Source organism: Pyrgilauda ruficollis, unplaced genomic scaffold (genome assembly GCF_017590135.1).
Source record: "Pyrgilauda ruficollis isolate IOZ18807 unplaced genomic scaffold, ASM1759013v1 scaffold19, whole genome shotgun sequence".
Lineage (NCBI taxonomy): Eukaryota > Metazoa > Chordata > Aves > Passeriformes > Passeridae > Pyrgilauda > Pyrgilauda ruficollis.
In genome coordinates, this window is record NW_024518095.1 from 8,631,176 (window position 1) to 8,654,742 (window position 23,567).

At 36.8% G+C, this 23,567-nt stretch overlaps 1 protein-coding gene across 2 annotated transcripts in view; it reads left to right on the forward strand.

Moving 5' to 3' along the window:
• Positions 1 to 23,567, forward strand: part of ZDHHC17 (zinc finger DHHC-type palmitoyltransferase 17) — a 64,857-nt gene that overhangs the window by 11,928 nt on the left and 29,362 nt on the right. For both annotated transcript variants that reach the window (XR_005954953.1, XM_041465631.1), the window contains exons 2-6: positions 4,589 to 4,692; positions 12,102 to 12,224; positions 15,446 to 15,523; positions 16,866 to 17,010; positions 23,017 to 23,081. Coding sequence is in view for 1 of the 2 variants with exons in the window: in XM_041465631.1 (XP_041321565.1) it covers positions 4,589 to 4,692; positions 12,102 to 12,224; positions 15,446 to 15,523; positions 16,866 to 17,010; positions 23,017 to 23,081 (515 nt within the window). In the remaining variant the exon portion in view is untranslated. The remainder of the gene's footprint in view (positions 1 to 4,588; positions 4,693 to 12,101; positions 12,225 to 15,445; positions 15,524 to 16,865; positions 17,011 to 23,016; positions 23,082 to 23,567) is intronic.

Below are 23,567 nucleotides of genomic sequence, written 5' to 3' on the forward strand. Positions count from 1 at the left end.
AGTGAGTTGTCCATGATTACTTAGTCAAATTAACAATTAGCAGGTGCAGAAATGTACCTGCTACCTTCTGTTGGCTCACTTTCCCTATGTCAGTTCCTCTGGAACCTGTGTTTTCACTGGAGAAACAGATTTGGCTTGCTGTACTACTAAAAGATAGTTTTTTTTTCCGTTTCTTGTTGATCCCCGCTGCCCCTTTGCTGTCATGAGAGGAGTGGGCGTGGTGTGACCACCGCTCCAAGTACCTAATTTGGCTTGAGTTAGGCAGCAGGAGCATGGAACCGAGAGCAAAGAGTGGGCAGCGGAATGACCTTTCTCTTTTAGCAAATTAACAATTTTGGCTCAAGTCTTGCTTGAAAATGGCTCCTTGAAACTGGATGGAGCAACCTGAAATCTAGTGTTTGCAACTTGCCTATTTTAAATCAGTGACATCAGGTCTCTGCTCTACTGCCTTCTTACTGGTTTTCCTGACTCAGGTGGAGAAGAGCCATTGTCACTAAAGATCAAAATAGCAAAAAACAAGTGCACTTGGGTTTCAGTTAGCTTTCTCTCTTTTAACTGGCTGTTGAGGTTTTTTAACAGCAGCTCATCATTGAAAAATTAAATTTTCCTGGAATAAATATTTTCATCAAAAAAGGGAAAATATTTTAACACTTGGGAAATGTTGAAACCATTTGTGAATGCAGTTTATACTCTAGGCTCAAAATGTTATGTTGCTACTTTATTATCAATCTGTCATATCATATGTTTAAAAAAGTCATAGTAGTTTCAAGAATTTAAAGTATATTCCTAAAATTTTTGTGAGGGTGTATGAATTTAGGGAAGGTTCATTTTTAAAGTGTGAACTTAAAAGCCTCATTTTTCAGATTTTTATGCTTATTTTTGTTCCTCTAATAGTGGGAGGCAGGTGATCTAGATCATTGTAGAATTTAAAAGTTGAGCTTTCTCTTCTGTCCAGCAAGGTGGGGGGAGTAATTTCTATTTTGTATGTTACTATTTTTTGTTAACTCTGAAAAGAGATACCGTGTAAATGTCTTAGGTGTGATTTCTTTCTAGTTTAGCTGCTGATGCAAAATGAATCGCGCTGGGCAAATTCCCCCCAGTGCAGCACCACTGCAGCTGGTCCTGCTGGGGCTGAGCCGGCTGTGTGGTGCCTGGGCACAGGGAGCTTTGTTCAGGCAGCCTGCTGTCCAGTTAGAGAGGCGCCTGAGTGTGTGTCTGCTGAAACTATTGTTTGTGGTAGTGCATATCAAAAGAGATTGTGTTTAATATCGACAGGTTTTTAAATGGCAGTCTTTTAAACTGCTGTGCTAAACGTTTAGAAATGGAGAATATGCCCCCTCCAGCAGATAGCTGGTTTGCATTCACTCATTGCAGGTCTTCTAAAGGTCTCCTACTTCAGGCTGTCAGTTGTTTTCTTGTTGTTGGTAACTTGCCCAGTTCTTGGTGTAAGCCTGTGTTGCATTCTCTTAATCTTGCGTTATTTCTTTCTAAATCATTCTTTCTAGAGTAATTAGGAAAAAGTACTCTTCTGCATTTATGTTCCGGTGTCCTAGCGCTGCGCGGAAATTCCAGAACCCTGATAGAATTATTTCCAGTTCCTAGCTGCTACCTTGCTTCTTTCATGTTTACCTTGCAGCCAAGCGTAGTGTGTAACAGCATTATTTGCATTGCCTTGGTCCAAATCACCAGGGGAATCAAGGATTACTGTAATTCACAAAATCCAGGTTTTCTTTTCTCCTGATTCCTGATAGCTTTTTGACATAGGAACCCAAAGGTTACTGTGCAGGTTACAGTCATAAACAAGGCACTCACAATGCCAGGTAAGAGTTACCCCCATAGAATGGCACTTGAAGTAGCCAGCATGCTACTGTGAGCCAGAATGCAACTGTCGAGTTGCATAGATAATAATGAGTAATAAGTTTTGAGTCTTAAGATTGGGAATCTGTGTCCAGGCTGCAGACAATTGACTGTATTGGCTAAGTATTCAGATTTTATGTGCTTTGCTGTGATTTGCTGTTAAAGATTTACTTCCAAAGTGGTCAGTGTCTGCATATTCTCTAAAATCATCCTTTTTTCCACAGTTTACACTATGATACAGAAAACTCCGTGATATGATTTTGAAGGAAGTGATGTTCATCAAACTTTAGGGATTTTAGGAATTGTTTCAACTCCTAAACATAAAATATGAATTCAACTCTGTCAATGAACTGTCTTTATCTCTGCCTTATCTAGTAGCTGGGGGAAAAAAAAGATTTGGTTAAGCTGTTGTCTTTTTCAGATACAAAGCAAAGCTATGTTTCTGAATTGTAAGAGGATTGGTTGTAACGTAAGATTTGGATGATGGCAGATGCCCTGTTACATTTTTAGGTTGTCTCTCCTGTAGAGATGGCAACAAAGCAACCTTCCTGCTGAGCTGGCAATGCTTATTTGGTTCACCTAGGTAATATTTCATGCTAGGAAAGAAAAGTTAAATCCTGCAGAATAACACTGTGGTAAATATATATATATATATATATATATATATATATATATATATATATATATATATATCTGCTGTTCACTTAGGTACTGTGTGAAATGGAAAATTTTGGTTTTTTGAAGAAAAGTCATACATAAGTCTGTTTTGAAAATGAAGACTTGCTGCACTAGTCATCAGTGTTAACTGTGCTCTAGTTTTAAAGTTCTAATTGCTTCAAATTCTTGAAAGATTTTTTTTTAGTGTATAAGTTTTCATAATTTTTCTAATTATAAGTTACTATATTAATTTAATGCAACAAAATGTACTCAATGCATTAGAAATTCTTACTTGGATTTATTTTCCTCCTGTCTGGAATAGGCATAGTGTATGTAATGAATACAAACATGCTCAACTGAAGTTACTCAGTTTTTTACATAAATATTGAGTGTTTTCATATTTGCAACTAGACTAATTTCTTGATTGTTTACTCTGAAGTTATAGCTATATAAATATCCAGAGTTTTTAGACTTCTGCCTAAGTGGTACTTCAGCATGTTGAAATCTAGAAATACTTAAAATGTGGATTTCAGACTTAATTTTTTTTTAGCCTCTTTAAAAGAGAATATGTCTGTAATAATTTCAGAGTAGAAATAGTTACTGTAAAATAGCAGCCAAGATGAGTAACATCTGAGGGTTAGAGGGCAGTTTACTTAAACTCTCATCCATTCAGTGGAGAGCTAGGTAATGTCCCAGGAAGCAAGAAAACACTTTGGTTCACTAGCCACAACTGGGCACAGTATGAAGTTATTTCTCATTGTGCCCAACATCTCCTTTTGCAGAAATTACTGCCCAGCTGAGAGAACATGAGGAATAGGAAGGCCTGTTCCTACTGACAATTGAAACTCTCTCTAGCTGTAATACATCTCTTAGTCAGTTGAGCTAACAGGGCAACATACACCTTTAGGGAGAGGTAGTAATGGAGATTTGTAACTATGAATCCTTGTTAAGGTTAGGTGCACTACGTGATCATTGTCTTGACTCAATTATCTTTATTTAAAAAGAAATTTAAAGTCTGTATAGTACAATAATGAATGAGTTGATTGCTCATTTCAGTGACTAAGTAGAAATTGGAACTGTTTTAATTAAACATCTTTCATAAGGCATTTAAAAGGTATTTTTTCAGGTATAGATGAAAGATAAAAATTCTTCTAATGGAACTTTATGTTGGGAAAAACTGAAAGTAAACAATGCATTTTAATGAAATCACCTGAAATGCATTTTTAGAACTTGTAGAGGACTCACTTCCTTTTTTTTTTTTTTTTTCTTTTGCTTTTTCACCTATGTTGCCGTTTTCACGCTTTTTTATGTAGCTGTGCTGAATTGCGTGGCCGATGCACAGACGTGATCGGCTATAGCATCTGCAGCACATAGAAAATTGTCCAGAAGATATATGAAATTAATAGTTCGGTTTCAGCTTGCTGAGCTTTCATGTGTCTAAAGAAAAACAGTATGTTTCTGTCCTAGTGGTATGTTAATAGTGTTTGAATATAGATTCCACCAAGGGAAGCACTGAGCCTGGAAGTGTTGCCCTTCATCAACAGAATTAAGTCAGAAAGCTCTATCTGCCGAAGAACACATCATGGTTGTGCCATTTACTTTTGAGACCCACCTCTTAAACATCCACAGATAACCACTGCTGTTTGAAATGCAACATTTATTTGTAGTAACAGAGTGAGACTTCGTCAGTTTGTGGCAAATGGCTTTTCTACCTGTGTTGTGTTGCCTTGATAAAAGTAAGTAAAGCAAACCAAAAAATAAAAACCCAAACCCAATAGTTCCTAAAGAAATTTTTTCTTAGTTTTTGTTTGCCTTCTGTAAAAATACAAGTAGGACAAAAGTGTAGGACTTGGCAGCATCCTGTGATTGCGAGTTGTGTTTTCTGTAAAGTGTTTGAAAAGTATACTGGGGAATATGGTGGCCTACTTTCCAAAATGGAGGAATGTACCACTCCTACATTTAGGTGGCTTTATAGTGCATTCAATTGTGTACTGGTTTTAGTTTTGCTTATAATTTTTTTTTTCTCTGAAACTTGCTGCTTTGGGTGTTCTAAAAGCAAGTTTGTCTTTTTTAGGAAATAAAACCTCAAAGCCATTACAACCATGGATACAGTGAATCTCTTGGACGGAAAAGCCACATTGATGATTACAGCACTTGGGACATTGTCAAAGCCACACAGTAAGTTTATTTTTGAATGTTAGGTTTGTCTGTGTCTGTATCAGTTAGAAACAGTAAAGTTGTTTTATTTGTGTAAAGTACAACATAAACTGTATTTTTCAGTCCAGTAGTGGAAGATTTCAGAAGTAAGCTCTATTAAATTACTGTTATGAAAAATTTGTGATCATTGTATAAAAAATATGGGAGGAATTGTGTTAAGTTGTAAATATAGATGGTTGCTGGACAGATTGTTGGAAGAGAGAATGGTACTGATGTTTATTTTCCATAGGTGATGATAAGTGTGCAGACAACATTTATATGCAAATATAAGGGTTTGATCAATTTAGAGTTTAGAAAGAATGTGTCTCTAACTTCTTTTACGTCTGATTCTGCAGTCTCAATCCTACTATGAAACTGGGTTTGGTACTGAAGGAGGACTGTAGGAGTAAACTGAGTGCAGATTTGTTTTCTTTATGCAGATGTATTATACAAATTTGTTTGTTCCACAGTCCTTTAGCAGACACTAATTTATGAGACTTTCCAGAAAGTTGTTACAACACTGACTTTTAGTTTGCTACTATTTGCTATTCAGAAACCATCACCACCATCGCTTTTCCTCAATGAGCTGAGATAGTTCTGTAAGATTTTTATTATTGTATTGTAAATATGAATGCTTAAACCATTATGTATCTTGCAGAGCTATTTGCCTTTTTCTTCTTAAGAGAAGATTTTTCTCTCATTTTTTTTCTTAAAAAAACCCTGTCTGAACTGGAAGCAGCTTTGCAGCTTGCATGTGACACAGACCCAGTTTAGGCATAGGCAGTATGTACTTTCCTTCACTTTTTGTTTTGAGCTGTAAGGAGTTTAGCTTCCTGAAACAGATGTCTGACTCTGCTATTGTTGCTCTAAGTACTTAATAGCACTGCAACCTATAATACTCACATTAGGGTATTTTTAGAAATTAAAGTATTGGCACAATATCAAACTAGCTGCTTCTTAGAAAAGTATGGAAGCGTGTTTGACAGTAGAAGTGGTTTTGCAAGTTACCTCCTTCTATTCTTGCATGCTCATTGCATGTTTGGAAACCTGAAATATCTTTGTCCCTCGTAACCCTCACATTCAGGCTGATCTGTGCTTTCAGCTAAGTTGTTACGCTTCTTTTCTGCTCTCCTCATACAGGAGCCAACAGCTCTGAGTTGACATCTCACCACAAGGACTGCAGTTTCATATTGTAGCTCTAATGGTTATTATTGCAGGGAGGGGGGATTGTCAACATGATAAAGTTGTGGTATCCAGGCAGCACTTCTCTGACTAGAAGGAGAATTCACAGAACAAACTAGGTTGGAAAAGACCTTTGAAATCATCAAGTCCAACCTGTGACCTTACTTTACCTTATCAGCTAAACCATGGCACTGAATGCCTCATCAAGTCTTTTTTAAACACTTCCAGGTGTCTCAACTACCTCGTTGTGCAGCCCATTCCAGTGCTGAAGCATTCTTTCTATGAAGAATCTTTTTCCAATACGTAGCCTAAATTTCCCCTGGTGCAGCTTGAGGCTGTGTCCTCTTGGGCACACCTTTAATTAAGCATTTACTAGGTTTTGAGGGGCATGTTATAAAAGATGTCTGTTATAAAGGGAAATATCTGAAATTTCAGGTAGAAAATAAACCCACCAAATATCGTAAGACTTAGAGTAAAATATATAATGCTCTATTAATTCAGTGTTCTTGAAAAGATACACTTTTCCTACTAAAATGATGTAGTTATTTACATTTGTAGAAGCATAACCTATCATGTCCATGTAGAAAAATAGGTGATCTTGTTGTTTACCCTTTGTCCTCAGATATTAATATTCACTGAGATTAAAGTATCTGCTGATTTTCCCTTGCCTTTTAGTTCAGCGCTAATGTAAGAAACATGTCACATTTTTTAATTAAAAAAAAAAAAATTATTTTTTATTCATCAGTCTCCTAGAACTCTTCCCCCTAGCAGGTCAGTAAGTTCAAGCAAGATGTAGCAAAATATAATAAGAGTTATTTTCAGTCTCTTGGTTTGGATGAGTTTTTTACCCAAGTCCAGTTTCTCCTGGAAAAAAATAATTAGTTATGTTATCGTTCCAACATACATGAAAATTGAGAGCATTGTTCCTTAAATCAAAGATGATGGTGAGAAAAATGGGATGAAAACATGTAAAACTCATCTATATTTCATATATGCTGTTGGAGTTTAGAATTCTATTTTGACATGTTTTTATTGACACTAGATTATGCAGAAATAAAACAATGTTAGTAAAATACTGTGCTCAATTTTGTTTCTCAGCAAGGAAAAACAAGAGCTTGCAAACTCCTCACATTCTTCCATAAGTATTTGTATGTTGCTTCATATCTTACTGAACTGTTTCAGTCCTCTATCATCTTAATCTGTAGATTGCACACAAATTAACATGCTCATAAGGTACGAGCTACAAATATAATAACTTCTTATAATCACATTAAGATTTCATACAGAAAGCAGTTGTTAGGCTCATTGAAAAGAGTTTTTTGGTATTTGTAATTTTTATCCATTATACTCCTCGTAAGTTCTCACAAAGACCTAGGCATATTTTGTATCAAAAGTAGTCAGTCTCTGTTTTTTATTTCGCAAAAACTTCTACTGGAGTAAAAATTTTAGTGTTTGGTTTCAGTACCTATTCATACAAAGAACACTTTTCACTGACTTTGTTGTAAACATGTCAAAGAGCATCTAGATAGCTTTAAAAGTTGTACTGTCTATGCCCTTCATGTTGCAGATGTTAGAATGTGTGTGTAATGTTTTGCCATCTTTTATTTGGTTATAGCAAAATTGTTTGGTTCATAGAAACTCTCCGCTATGTTTCTGAAAGCAGAAGCAGGCCATTCATCTGTATTTAAAAACTATTTACAGAGGAATAGTAAAAAAATCATCCATGCTTGCCTTTGGTTTTGTTCCACTGTCATATTCAGAGGTCTCACTGGAGCTCCAGGGAAGGAATGGAATCTTGTTTAAAAAAAAACCAAAACCCAAAACTGTCACAAGTGATTTAAAAGTGAAATTTAATGGTGATGTGTTGGGTACATTTATTTCTATGGTCTGGCAGCAGTAGCCATCTGTCATCCAAGGCAGCAGTCATAACTTTCAATATGATGTCTTGGAAAGTGTCCTGTGTTAAAACAAAAAGGCAGCAACTTTGTAAAGTTAAATCTTTTAAGCTGAGAAACTGAGAAGTAGCTAAAGTTCTTATGTAGAGAAGCATGTGATGGGCTGTCACTAGGAGAACAAAATCTGAGGGGCATTAATCCTCACGTTGTGTTCTTCTGTTGAGAGTGAAATAGATGCTTTTGGGTTGTAGCGAGTTTGATCAAATTCCAGCTTTGTTGAAAGTAAGTTAAATGACCATTATGAACATGGGTATTAAACATTAATGGTATTAATAAGTGCTTTTGTGACATCTGGAAGATTGAGTCCCTGTGCTCAACTGTTATGATTTCATTATCACAAGATGAACTTTTCTGTTAAGTTTTATTCAATGAGATCATTCAAAATGAAGTTGTGTGCATTGTGAAATAGTGCAGCATAAAATATGAATTATGTTGAATCTTGCTAAGGAAAAAATCAGTTAGAAACATGGTTTTTTTCATGACTATTTCTCAGCAGTCATAGGGTAACTGATTTAAAAAAAGGTATATATGGAATAAATAAAATTGGTAAGGGTTGGCCAAAGGAACAGTTACTCATGGCTCTTTTCAGCTAGTCACAGGAGAGAGTGGACAGACTGTGATACAGGTACATCCATTATTCCTGGTTATTTGTGCCCATGGGGTTGATTATATTGCTGAAAGTGAAATGTACTGACTTTCTTGTGGAAGGGTGGGACTTTCTTAACCACATTAATAATGTGGCCACAACTGTCTAGACAATTTAGGGCCTTGGAACAGTATTTAAGAGCTGAATTTCTTTTGTCTTTCAGCACTACTCTTAATGGTCTATTAACTAGCTCTTGAGTTAAACCTTTTCTGTTGAAAACAAAATTGTCTTAACGTTAACATAAAAACCTTGAGAATGTGTTGAAGGTTTTGTTGGTATTTACCACCATTTTTCATGAGAATGAGATTTCCAAAGAGGAAAAAAGATCTTTTTCTGTTAATTGCATTTCCACTTCAAAGAGCTTTGATTTGAGGCAGTGAGTTCCTGGTTTACCTACTCTTTGTTGGCATGGTGATATGCTCACTGTAGAGAGATTCCTTGCTATTATTGCGGCCAAATCTGATGTTAATCGTGCTGCAAAGCTGGCAGTGTCTATTTTCAAGAGTCTATTTGTAGACAAAAGAATGGAATATGGATTATGTATTTAAAATGCGGAAGGCAGTAGGGTACTGTTTTTCAAGGTATTACGGTCAGCATATCTTTAACCTGTGATGACAAAATGGTACAGGTTAGTTACTGAAACGGCTTAGAGACTGTGGTAGCAAAATGAGTTTGCACAATGACATTTTTGTTCTGGGCTAATCCCATTTGTTTTAGAACAAGGCAAACTCAGTAATATGAGGTTTTTTTTAAATTATTCTCCATATTGATGTTTACAGCATCACCCTCTAGAATTCACTCAGATGCTGAATATTTGTTAGATTAATATATCAGTCTCCTGTGAGGATTTCAGTCTTACTCTCCATTACCCTTGAAGGGCATAGAGCCCTTTATAACAACATTACAAGCATGATTATGCTGAGTGTCTGAAATGGGTGACTTTGTCATTTTCTAACCTAACAGTGCATCATGAACCTTTGGAGAAGGCAAGGTGAAGTCAGCTGCAGCAAATTTATGGAGCAAGACAGTAGGTTGTATGTGAGAGAAGAATGCTGCACTTCTGGGACGGATCTGAAGAAACCATAACTGCAGCAGATTCAGTGTTTTATTTAATTGTAGAGAGCCTGCTGTTTCCAGGAAGAGGAGCAAATTGTTGTAAATTCCTAACGTTTTTTCCAGGCAGATTTTGTCTGTCAAGATCCTTAAGTCCTCTTCGGACAATAAATGGAAGAGCCATAAAATTATACCCTGTGTGCTGCATCTTTAGTAAACAGTTATGGTTGTGTTCAAAATACTAAATGTAAATTGCTAGAAACAGACAAACTGAGAGTGACTTAAATTAAAAAATTTCTGTATACGTTATTCTCAATGTCACTTTTGGAAAGAGCTTTATTTTCCTATAAAGGCTGTTCTGGTGTATTGCAGAATTTCGTGTTCTGTTTTGTGGTGAAGTAGTACCATGTACTGTGACTTGTAGATTGCCTTCTAGTGAGGAGAATGGGAAGTCTATGATGCTAAGCCCAAAAGACTGAATCCATTCCTACTAGTCCTTCTTGTATCTGAGGCCATGCCAGCAGTCTTTGCCCAGGGCCTCACCACAGTGTACAGGTGAATTCTAGAAGGAGGTACTTGTAAACATCAGTGGAGCATAATTGGAGCATTCTGTGGGAACTGGCAACAGCATTCTGCATCAACAGGCTGCAGGTCACTTGTGACAGCTTTCCTTGGTTTTCATATATCTTAAGCCAAGTCCTTCAGGAAGTAGCATGACATTTTCTGTAAGACTGGAGTTTTGCTTTTAATTAAATAACGTGACAAATAACTCCTCCAACCTCCTCCCCACAAGAACCCCCGAAGAATAATCACCCCTCTTCCCCCTTCCCCTAACACTGTCAGGGGGCTTCTTGTGTATTTCTATCTTGGCAGCATGGCCTAACAAAAACTTGGGTAGCAATCAAAGCTTACTTTCAAGAAAGTTCACATTGTGTTGTGTAGTCAACTTGATAGGACACTCATCTTAAAGCATATGTGCAGTTTGCCATAGCTGGCCAATAGTGATGTAGTGGTTTAACTGCTGTGCAGCTGAGCCCTGCACAGCTGCTTTTTTGCTTCCCTCTGCTGGGATGGAGAAATTGACCAAAAAGGTAAAGATAAACAGAGTTTAATACATAAAGTAAAAGTTGTACACAGAAGCAAAGCAAAGAAAGGAATTAATTGGCTGCTTCCCATGGGCAGGTGGGTGTTCAGCCATATCCATGTAATGGTTACTTTGGTGGGTGAGCACCTTCACTCCAGATGTCCCTCCTTTGCCCCTCAGCTTTTATTGCTGTGCATGCTGCCATGCAGTGTTGGATATCTCGTTGGTCAGTTGGCATCAGCTGTCCCTGCTGTGTCCCCATCCATCTTCTTGTGCACTCCCAGCCTGCTCACTGGCAGGGCAGCATGAGGAACAGCAAAGGCCTTGACCCTGTGTCAGCGCTGCTCAGCAATAGCTGAAATATTGGTCTGTTAATCAACATGTTTTGCTCACAAATACTAAACATAGCCTCATAGGAACCACTCTGATGAAGAGTAACGTAATCCCACCCAAAACAAATATGTGTAGGGAAAATTCAAATCCATTGCAAGAAAGCTTTAGATGATTGCCTCTTGCATTTTATAGGAAGTTAAAATTATCATATCCTTGTGTTCTTTGTATCTTTCCGATAACTTAGAATATTTTATTTTAAAAATTCCTACTTGTTGTTCTATACTGCTTACTTAAGCAGGATGAGAGCCAGCTAAACTCAGCCTTAGGCAATACATTTTTTAAGCTGGTGACTGTTAAAACTGATAGCAGGGCTTAGGTGAATTATTTCTTACATAATGGTTTCAATTTGTAGTTTAAGTGAAGGCAGCAGACTATCTCCAACAGGAAAGAGCGTCATAACAGCTGACTGGAGTAGAACAGCTTGTCAACAAATGGTTGCATTGCCATTCTGTATGAATCACTTTTCAGGCTGCCTTCAGACACTGTAATATGGCAGTGTGATACTGCACTGTAGAAGGATCAGAATTTGCTGTCCTGGTTTGGGAAGTCCTTCTTTCCCCCATCTCTCCTCCTTTCTCTTGACTCCTTGTTCTTGCCTGACCTGCCTTTTGTAGTCCTAAAATGGGAAGTACTTGAGCTGCTTGTGTTTGTAATTGGCTTGATGATCTTATCTTCTGATTTTTAGGAAGATACTGTCAAATCAGCTGACTTAAGTTTTATTTGCTCTTTAGGAGCTGGAAAGGAAGGAGAACCGAAGTGGGAGAAGGAAATGTAGTGGAGTCCCTGGGAAGTGAACAGTTACTTAAATTTACTATGCTACTGGTAGATATTTTATCTTGCTCTACAGTACAGTTTTCTGTGGACAAAAGTTTTGTGTAATACCTTGATTTGATTAAAGTAATTTTTGTCAGTGGAAGCTTCTTGTTGCAAGACATTTGTAATCATTTAGAAAAAGAAAGTAAAGTTTCTTCATTTCTCTTCTGTTGAAGATTTTGTGTTGTGACTGAAAGGATGGTGTTTGCTGAATGCATTTTAATCTAAGGTAAGCATTTTGACAAATCTTATTTTATTCTTCAAGGTATGGAATATATGAACGATGTAGAGAGTTGGTGGAAGCTGGTTACGATGTTCGACAACCAGACAAAGAAAACGTAACACTTCTCCACTGGGCTGCAATCAACAACAGGATAGATCTGGTGAAGTATGTATTACACTTTAAGTTACACTTTAAATTTAAAATTCATTATGTCCTTAAAAAGGTTGATTTCTGAATCAACTGAATGTCTTTAAATTTAATGTGTCTAATTTGTCCTTTTTTCCTTGACAGTATGTCAAAGCTCTTGTCCATTAATGCATCTCTACCACTGTGACATACAGCATTGCATTTTCTTCCCCGTTTGCTAGCGTGCATGTAACTACTGATGTGTCCAACTGTATCTAAAATTGATGCAGTTTTTGTGCTTCAGATTCCTCTGTCTTTAGAGGATCTTGATTTATTTTTCTTTGTATCACTCACCTTATTTTATGCTCTCCCACTCTCTTTTTGCAAGGCACTAGTTTATTTTATTTCTTCAGAATTAAACTATTTAGTGGGTTTTTTTATTTGTTCAAGCCTATCACATCTTTCCCCCAGTGTTCTCAATTTCCCCACTATGTGCAGTGGATAATTTCATTAAGTATGTTGGCTATTTAGCTTGGTACTGCAGAGATAAAGTTGTTTACTCTTGTGATACTAGATCTCAGTGTCTTGTTTAGTGAGTGTTGACTATGTTAGTTCTTTCCAGTGAAGCAGCTTAGCAGCTTGTCTGTCAGGAGTGCAGGCTTGGAATTAGACTTCTCTTATTTTTAGTATTTCTTCATCCCATCTATTTTGAGACTTGAAATTCAGTGTACATAACAGTGAAACTCCTTGATAAGGAAAACTACAGAACCTTTTCATATTTCCATTGAATCAGGAATGAGTGTCTGGAATACCATTCTGTTTTCATAATTACACTGATCTATTGGTATCTCTTCAACTCAGCTTTGTAAAAATGCAAAAAATGGCCTTATGTCTCTACAGTTACTTACTTCCTATAGTAGTTTCCCATCCCCTGTGTCGAGCTTTCTCCAGACAAGGATTTGTCTTCTACTTTTCCTTCTTCTAATAACAGTGGCTGCATGCACTTTGATTCCTCAGTCACTGAATGCAAGCTGAGGTAGTTTTCAAATGCCTGCCAAAGACTTAGTGTTCCTAATGTGGAGATCAGTGGAAGTATTTTCTTCTTAAGACGACCTCTTATGAGATCTGCTTGCTTTGAGTGTAAGTAGTTTGCTTAAATAGAACTTGCATGCCTGGCGTCTTCTGTTTGAAGCTTAGATGACTCACTGAGAGTGGGATTGCCCAGTTCTTTCTTTCTTCAGGGACCTTCTCACCTAGCACAAATTTCCTTCTGTAAGATCTCCTTAGACAAATAGGCTAAGTTCTCAGTCTGGTTTTGCAGAAAAATCGTACCATTTTTGTATACTGAAACCGAAATGCAGTGATAAATCTCAACCAAGTTTCAAAACACCCTTGAAGAAACATAAAATGTTATTTCAGTGTACCATCTGGCAGGAGATTGTCGCCTTGTCTTTTCCCAGTTGTCAAACTGCAAGTTCTTCCTTCTAAATAAAACCTACTAACCAGTAAGCATTTCTGCTGTCAGTAGAATCTGAACGGTCCCTGCATTTCTGCAAGGACCAGTGTTTGAATGAAGACAATCTGTTTTGTGCTCACCTCCCCATGAGTGGCTGTCACATCAGAGATGAATCCAAGCTTTGACTGTGAATTTCTCTGTGCTGTCTTTTATCTAGACAAGATTTCCTTTGGAGCTCCTTCCCAAGGGGGAATAAATAGCTCTTCAGTTAGTAGCTGATATTTCACTGTAACAAAATTTACTTTGTTTCTTTACCACATAATGTGCTTTGTGTTTTCACCTAGGTGGGACAAAGACTTTCACAAAGTCTCTGTTTTTTCTCATAAAAAACTTCTGCAGAAAGATGTTGAAATTTTGTTCTTTTGGTGTTGGAGACCAGTGGAGTAGACTGTCCTGCATGAATCAGAGCAGATCTTGTCTTTCACTTATTTTTTTTTTTTTTTATGGCTTTGGCAAATCTGTTGAAGTACTCCATTGTGTCTGATGGCTCCAAAGCAACTGTATAGAAACTTTTTCTTTGGATGTGTTTAGTCTGACATGCATTTTTCAGTTTCTGTTCCTAAAGGTTTCTAAAAGGGCTGGTTTTGAAATTTCATTCTCTGAACCAATAAGCACTCTAGAAAATGAAGGTAGTTACTTAAGAGTAATGTTTTTCAAGTTTTTCTCTTTGTTGCCCTTCTTCTTGCCATGTCTTGAAACACTTAGAGTTTGAGACGGCAGAAATTCAATGCTGAGGATTTCAAGGACACCTCGTGTGGGTGGGAGAGCAGTGTTCATATATATCTGACAGGTATTTTCAAATGAAAATCTGTAGGCACAGGTACTTGAAATGTGCAAACATTACAAATCTATAGCTAGGTATAGACAAAGGTTAGACAGTGGTGAATGAAAAACTAGAAGCCTTCCAGGAAGGCCTGTATTTGGAAATAATAATTTCTTTACAAAGCATGCATTTCCTTTTACAAAGGAAAATAATATTTCTAGGTTAGTGTCCCAGATAAAACGGTAATGGCAACAGTTCACAGAAACATTACAAATGACTATGAATATGAATTGTTGCAGTTGAAAATAGGTAACTTCTGTTCTTACAGATAGGTCATCTTTTTATAATTGTTCTTGAGGGAAAAATAATGTCTATCCCATAATTTAGAAGTATTTTTAAATACTCAGATGATTTTTGTACTTTGATTAATAACAATTGAAAAGTGTGTAAAAATCTCATTCCTTCACTAAATGTATAACTTAAGTGTGATCTCTGGAATCAATGACTTCAGCAGGGTTATTCCAGTGATGATATAAGCTGCAAGTCTAATGGCATATAATTTTACTATTTAGCCAAAATTCTCAAAAAATTATAGTCTTGTAGCACCATAGTCTTTTACCAGTAATTCAAAATTCTATTTAATGCAACATAATATTCAAGAATAGTTTATTTCATACTTCTTTGGTAGCACAGTTTGTACTACTGTACATACTGTACAATGTGTATAGCAATTGTTTACCTTAGAATAAAGTTAGGAAATAGCATAATGTTTGAAACACTGTATGAGGCATCTCTAGTCTCCCAACCCCTGTCAGAAATGCAAGAAAATTGAAAGTATATGCATGACCTCTAAAAAGGAAGGTTATATGAAGGCAAGAAAAGGTTCTGGTCCTCTGATCTGTAGCTGCCTATTTTGTATAACATGAAACATGCTCACCTGTGTCCTTTCTATTTAACCAAAACAAATTTCTGTTATTCCAGGTACTATATATCAAAAGGTGCTATTGTTGATCAGCTAGGAGGAGATTTAAATTCTACCCCACTTCACTGGGCAACAAGGTAGGAAAAAACCTTTTGAAATTTTCTTTCTTTTTTTGCTTAACATAGAGTACTGATGGTTTTATAGAATTGTTGTATTTTATGGAACTAGTTTGTACTAGAATTAATTCAGTCTTTGATAACTGGGCTCGCTGTGTATGTGGTATGTTTGAACTAAAAGAGCTTTCAGCAAATGTTTTTTTCTGGTCTAGAGGAAGATGATTGCTACAATAGGAAAACAAGTGAAGTATAGGCAACTTACCTTACTCTTACTTCTGAGATCTTTTTTTTGTCAAGTCATCTGAAGTTCAGTGGCACTTTTGCAGATGGGTCGTAGGATGATTTCGTGTGACATTGTCCTTGCAGTATTCTATTGCATATGTGGATTTTTTAAAAGATGTACTTAAAATCAGGGTTCTTATGTAGAAGATGGTCAGAGAGTGATAAATGGCTGGAAAAATTGAAGACAGCCTTCAAGCAGTGCCTGCTCCTTCAGACAACCTAGAAATAGATGGGAAAGAAACAGTGCCCATATTAATATTTTTAACTGTAGATGGCAAAAGAAGACTTGGAAAATTAACTTCTAGAAGATTTAATGTATCAAAATAATCTCCTAAAGGTGAGGACTTGCTTGTTAGCCTCTATTAAATATTTCAGCTTCTATATTTCTTTTAGTTACAGAACACAGTCTGATTCTGTGTTTATCACACAAAATCTTGACTAAATTTCCTAGTGTTCATTCATACCTGTAATCAGTTCTGTGAACCGTTGTCCAAAGAGGCTTCTGCAAAATTGAAAAGGTCTTTTGCTCATGTCAGTAACGGTGTACTGACACTTAGGCACTGTGTCTGAAAGGATATGCCTATGCTCATTATGCTAAAAAGATGCATAAGCTTTTAAGATAGTGTGGAGGAAAAGTAGACCTTCAGTTTTCCTTCTTTCTCCTACTTTTGTTTTACTGCAGTTTTTAATCCCCACAAAAAGTGAGAGTATCTAGCCAGTTTGACATCTCTTAAAATAGCAGGTTTCGTATGCAGTTTGTAACAAGTCACAGTAGACAAGATTTCTCCGTCATAACTTGGATTTTTGTTTACTGTCTTTTTTGCTGTGCAGTACAGTTAAGCAAATTGCCTGTGATGAGTGCACTATATGCATAGAATTTCTCATATGAATGAGTTTGCTTACTCACTTGGAGAATCAGATCATGGCAGTTGCTGTTTTTAAAGTATGAGTTAAAGTGTGGGAGTTCTGATAGTGTAATTAACTGCTAAACATACTTGTTGTATTTCATTGTTCAAATTTTAATAGTTTTCCTGCATATAGTTATTCAGTTGTTTGTTTTTTTGTGTTTTGTTACATTTAGACAGGGTCACTTATCCATGGTTGTACAGCTGATGAAATATGGGGCAGATCCGTCGCTAATTGATGGAGAAGGATGTAGCTGTATTCATTTGGCTGCCCAGTTTGGACATACTTCGATTGTTGCTTACCTGATAGCAAAGGGACAGGTAAATTTTAAGTAATACCATATTTAGGTAGATTCTACTAAATTTTAGGGTAGGAACACAGTTGAAACTTACACGTGTCATCAAGGAGATGCAAAATATTTGCTTGAATAAATATAAAAATAATTCCATGTCCTTTTTTGTAGACTACAGTGTTGATGTGCCACCTATTAAATTAATTTCCTGCAACAGTCATCTGAGTACTTCGGCTTTAATTCACACTTGCCTAATGTAGTATATGGAAATTCTGATTCTTTATTTCTAATGAATTTAATGTTTAAATGTAGCTATGACAATGGTAGCAAGTGTTGTAGAATTCTTCAACAAGAATGAAACAACCCCAAAACTCCTTGCTAGCCCATTATATTACTGCTAGATCTGTAAAGTGTGTATATAATGTGTATTCATTACTGTTCCTGTTATGTCTCATCTGTTGTTCTGTCTGCTCAAAAACTTGATTGTGTTTTTGCTGCGCACCCTGGACTGTAATTTGTAGAGTTACTCACCCATAGGCATGTTCCTGAAGCACAGATTTGATTTACTGTGTAAACCATATAGAAAAGTCGAAGCCCTCCTCTTGTATGGCAGTCCTACTAATGCTGTTCGCACTTCCGTATTCTGCTTATTCTTTCAAATACCAAGTGAGATATGATCCAGTGAATCATGTAGAATATGAAATCAGTGAGTTTGATCTGTGTAAAACAAATACTGAATTTGCCGCAGAAAATTACTTACACCTGTACATGTGAAAAACCCAAAGCTATTGCTCCAGGCAGTATTCAGTTTGTATCTATTTTGTATCTGTTTGGTAAAACAGTACTTAGTGTATGATAAAGGGTAAGCTAGGCAAAAGAAGCGTCTGATCCTATTCTGTATAACTGCTGTTTTGTGAGAAATAATGATAGGAGAGGAGGGTGTTTTTATGAGGAACAAGTTTTGTAATTTCTTTTCAAATTATGTATAATTATATGTGGGTTTTATGTTACCAGAAAAATCTTGCTGGTATTATATAAGTGTGAACTTGTTTAGAGCATAGCATTAAAAAAGTACTAATAGCCTTTAGAGTATTCTGCTGTGGTTATGAAGTCTCCCTGTGTTTGTCTTCATGTTTGTGTACAGATTTGTCCTGTTTATTTGAACATATTGAAAAGAAGCTGTATGTCTTTACATGATACATACATAAAGACACAAAAAGGTGCCTTAAAATTTAAAACTCAGTTTGAAAATACCTCTTCTTATCAATAGTTTTTAAAACGCTGATTTTTATTAAGTCACTCAAATATTTTCAGGTATGATTTTGGTATTCTTTTTGTGATGTAAATTTAAATTTATTTTAACAGTAGTTTTTCACAGTGCTTCAGAAAGTTCAACTTGAAAAATTATGTATTGATTTGTATGTTTAAAATCTAGTAATATCAATAGCATTATAATAACAATCCCTAAAATGATTGCTCTCTAGGTATATTGCATACAACTGCAGAAACTTTAGTTTATCTAGAAGCTATGGGAGTTACATTATTCTATTTTTAAATTTTCCTTCAATTAGTACTGAAGTCATTAATTTATTCTCTTTATTTCTTTCCCCACCTTCTTGGTGGTGCTGAGATTTGGGTTTGGAAACTTGAACAGCTTTTGATTCTGTGGGCTTACCCTATATACTGCTACTTATTTTCCTTTTGTCTTTACTGAGACCAGGTTCCCTTATATCCAAAGAGTAGGCTAGCCCTTGTTCTGAACCTAATTCTAGGACCTGTGCGGCAAATGACAGCTAAATAAATCTCAAAATGAGGGTCAGTGTAGGCTGTTGTGCTGTGTTAGTTCAGGTCCTGATGCCTTTGTGGATGAGTGTGGTCAAAGAAAAGTCAACTTTCGTAACAGAATAGAGGACTGACAGGTGGATTAAGAAATTGCTCCTAATTGCTACCTTGTTCATTTTTGAGACAGAACTGGAACCCAACTTCAGTGTTGCTGTTTCGCTTTCTTCTGGGCTGCAGCAGCCATTGGTAAAATTTCCAATCTGAGGCTTGAGTCCAGCCCTCCAACTTCTGGAGTGTGGTGAAGGGGAAGACCTCTTGGTCAGATGCACTCTGGCTTTGATTGGAAGTGAACCCATTTTCATGCCAGCAAGTACTATTCAGCCAAGAGGCAGCAGTGCCTGATAGATGTTGCTTTTTGTTTAGTCATGCCTCTTACTGAATTCTGAAAGACTGATACCTGGCTGTATAAGAATTTGAGCACGTTATTTGCATCAGTAGGTTGCCTGCGTCAAAATCAAGCCTGGTACATGATATAAATATAATTAGAAATCAAGTAACAGAATCTGTAGTGCAGTTGAAGTTTAGGTAAGATATTTATTTTAAAAAATGCAAGAAAGAAAACTGAAAAAGAGCTTGAAGGCACTTAAAAATGTGCAATATACAATTTTAGTGCTTGATATTTTGCTTATGCTACTTAAAATGCCAGAGGCATATCAGGAGCATACACAAACATTCATCTGGAATAAGTTAAGATACAGACGTGATATACAAATGGTTGAATAATGTTTTCTCATCCTGTGCATCTGTGAGGTAACTTAATCACAGATTAATAATCAGATAATGAGTGACTGTAAAGTTGCTTGTAGGGTAAAAATATGTAAGAAATATTCTACTTCTAAAATTATAGTTTAACTATTTCATACTCATAGTTCTACTATCATTTTTTTAGTTTAACTAGCAGTTACTCGTCTTTTTTTCTCAGAGTTGCAATTTTGTATGTTAACTAATGTCTCGAGCTATGTAGGGTCACCTGTGCTGTGGCCTAGAAGTAGGTGGCATCTAGGTTGAGAGATGCCAGTGTGGTACCAGCAGCCGTGGTTACTTTGGTGCTGTGATCCATGGGCAGTGCTCCTGAGCATTGTCACCTCAGTTGCCACTGTGGCTCCTTCTCTCCACCAAGTTCAGGCCAGCGTTAAGACATTGAATCAAGTATTTTATTTTCTAGACCAACTCAGAGCACATTACTTGGAGAATTACAAGTCCAGTTGTGTTTTTCCTTATGATTCAAGACTGACTGTGTTTGATGGACTAGGGTATTCAGAACAGAGCTTTTGTTTGAAGGAATGGCAGAGGTTTAGTTCTGTATATTGTCTTCTTTGTTGGTCTGTGCTATGTTCTATGGGACTCTTACCAAAATCTCTGCTTTAATGGGAATCTTACAAAATCTCTGCTTCTAGTCAGTAACTGGCACATCTTTTCTAAATTAAGAAATATTGTCAGACTTACATCAGCCTTTCTGATAAATCTTCTTTACTATATGCTTTTAAAGCCTTTTTTCCTTTCCCTGGACAACAGTTCATGTGAAAGAGATCTTTTCTTATGGAGAATAGGATTCTGAGCAAAGATGTGATGGGTCTTTCCTATGAAGGTCTGTGTTTTGTGAAATAAGCAGTAATGGTTCCAAAGAGGATCAAACTCCTGGTTCCTTTCTGTGTGATTTAATGTAATTCTAGGTGAGATCTCTTTATGTTTTTTATGCTTATTTTATCACAATACTGGTTTGACCATTGCTTGTTAAATGGTAAGCCTAACGCTGCACTGATCTCTTAGCTGCTCTTCAGAATCCTTCCTTGTCAACTCTTGCTTTCAGAAAGTAGTATTAAGCAGCAGAAGAGTTGTTGCAACTGCTTTTCATGCAGAAAGCTCTTTCTCCCCAGTTTTTTTGCCTCACTAAAAGCTTTTTGTGCAGTCTTGTATTAGTGTCCTAGGATTAAGTCTGGTTGTCTTTACATGTGAAAAGTTTTTTCTTCAGAACCAGAGTTATTGTACTTTAGAAACAAGAGGAAATTTTGCCCATTGTGGTTCACAGAATTCACACTTGAACCACATGCAGAGAGCAGCAGTATGTGCAACTTTTGATCATTGCATCACTTATTGTTTGAACCTTTGGTTCTTGCAGTGCTTGCACCATGTCCTGACAGCACAGGCACACTCCTCCATGAGCACTGATGTGTCACTGAGAGTTAAACAAGAAATAATGCTAAAGTGCCTGTTGGCACACCACAGAATGGAAGAACAGTTTCTTAATATGAACCAGCTGCTGAAAGTTTACTTTTTTGCCTCAGCTCTCTCTTTGGCAAAAAGCAGGAGCAGAGCTTCCTTTCTAAATGTCTCACTCAGTCTGTGGTTATAGTAATGATCTGGGGAGGTAACAAGGAGTTTTTGGGAGAAGTTTGTTAGAGCACATGTCTGCTGTCCACAGCTACATCATCTTTGTTACATCTGTACAACAGTGTGCAAGTCAATCTCAGCTGCTTTGCCTCTTGTTGAAGTTCCTTTGAAAAGGGATCTTCTTCAGCCAGCATAGTAGTTTAATATGAGTAGTAGCTGTAGCTTACCTAGGTAACTTATGTGTAGGGAACGCTATGGAGCTGATGGATTTGGGTTTTTTCTTTTAGCTGAGTATCACCTGCTGTGCAAAGTAGTTTGGATTTGTCAGGTGGAATCATTGAAGGAGTTGTTCTACTTACATCTAAACACATTCCTGTTCAGACACACTGTCACAAAGAGGCGCTTTTCTATATGAAATCTAAAGATGATTGTTCATGTTACAGTAATTTGTACAATTCTCCAAGTTTGTTGTTCACACAGTGTGAGCTGTGAATCAGTCATGCTTCTCAAGGATGAATGAATTTGAGATTGGGCTGTGGTTCTAAGTTCCTTCATGATTTCAACCACAGGGGGTTAAAGGCAGTGCCAGCAGTTGCATAGTCCTATTAGGCTCAAAAGGATCTAACCTATGCAAGTACTTTAGGCAAACAGGGTTGGATCCTGACCTCAAACCATGTAACTCTTTTGAACAAACAGTACAAGCAAGTAAACCAAGTAACTGTTCTTCTTCTCCTCCATAAGCTGTGTTTTTTAAATATACTTTTTTATTTTAATTAAGCAACAGAGTAAAAGCTCAGAAATACAAAGTAATCTGCAGGCTAGAGGTGTTTTAAGAGCAATTATTTGGAGGAGCTAAGTTGAATTTTCTGGGAAACATCTGCCTGGGTCAGGCTAGCAGCAGCATGAGTAGGGATCCCAGGGTGCTGTGCATTTTGTAGACTACTGGAGCAGAGGAGGTTCTGGGGATGACAGAGTGCAACATCAGTCACTCTGTGGGCTTTTGTCAGGAATTTCTCTAGCAGAAGACTTTATTGAAATGCTTTCCAATCTAATTTTCCTAGTAAGAACTGAAGTGGTAGAGGAAGAAGTGGTACAGGAAATGTTGTAATAGCTCTGTTGCCTCTAAGGAAAACTCTTCATGTCCTGCATTATATTAACTTGCAGTGATTTCATTAGTGCTGGTCTGTGAAATCTTCCCAAATGTGCTTGAGAGTCTAACCTGCCTCCAAATATTTAAGAATTACCAATTTCTTTAGGCAGGAGGAGAAAGAGACTATAGATCAGTTTTGGGTTTGTTTTTTTTTTTCCTGAGGAGATTGTTTTTATTAATGGCTTTTTTTCAATATTAAAATTCTCTGGCATCCATTAACTGGATATCCAGATACATAAATACCACTGGAACTCAGTGAACTAAGGGAAATTGCTTTGCAAGTGGAAAAATAGGTGCAACTAGCATTTAGTAGGATATAGGATTCAGACAGTGGTATTTATAGTAATTTATCAAGTAGCTTTTCAAATATTGGTGCATTATTTTAATTTTCTTCTGCTTTTTAATGCAATAATACACCACCTATATATATCTTTAATCTTGAAGCTTAATAGTAAGTTAGAAATTACTGGTCTTACACAGCATGACTGTTTCATAGTTTCCAAAATAGATTGGAACAGTTATTTTTTGGCAATGGTGGTGTTAACGTTTGTTTTCATTTTTTAAATACTATTTGAGTACTAAAAGCTTGCCAGGTTTTCTTCCAGTTCAGATTAGTCTTAGAACACTATTTCTCATTGCAAATATTGCATCTGCTGGATCTTGAGTATGCTTACTTACCTCACCAACCTTTTTTTCTTTTCTTTTTTTTAGGATGTAGATATGATGGATCAAAATGGAATGACACCTTTAATGTGGGCAGCTTACAGAACACATAGGTAATGCATGCAGTTTTGACTTTATCTTAGTGTTAACCAAGTGGCATATAGTAGTGACTGGTTTGGGGAGTTTTTTGGAAGTTTTTTTTCCTGTTCTTTCCAGACTTGCCATTTTATCTTTCTTCATTTATAGTTACTGTGAATTCATCCCATTTGGTAGCTTGGCCCCACCCAGCCACTTTTTCACTCCTGCTAAGTGGGATGAGAAGGAGAATCAGGAGGGTAAAAATGAAAAAAACTCATGTGTTGCAATAAAGACAGTTGAATAGATAAAGCAAAATAAGGAATGCATTTGTTACTTCCCATCAGTAGGCAGAAGTTCAGCCATTTCCAGGTCAGCAGGGCTCTGTCACCTGTAACAGTTACTTGGCAAGGCAGATGCTGTAACTCTGAAATTTCCTCTGCTTCCTACTTCTCTTCCCCAGCTTTTATTGCTGTGCATGCTGCCATGCAGTGTTGGATATCTCGTTGGTCAGTTGGCATCAG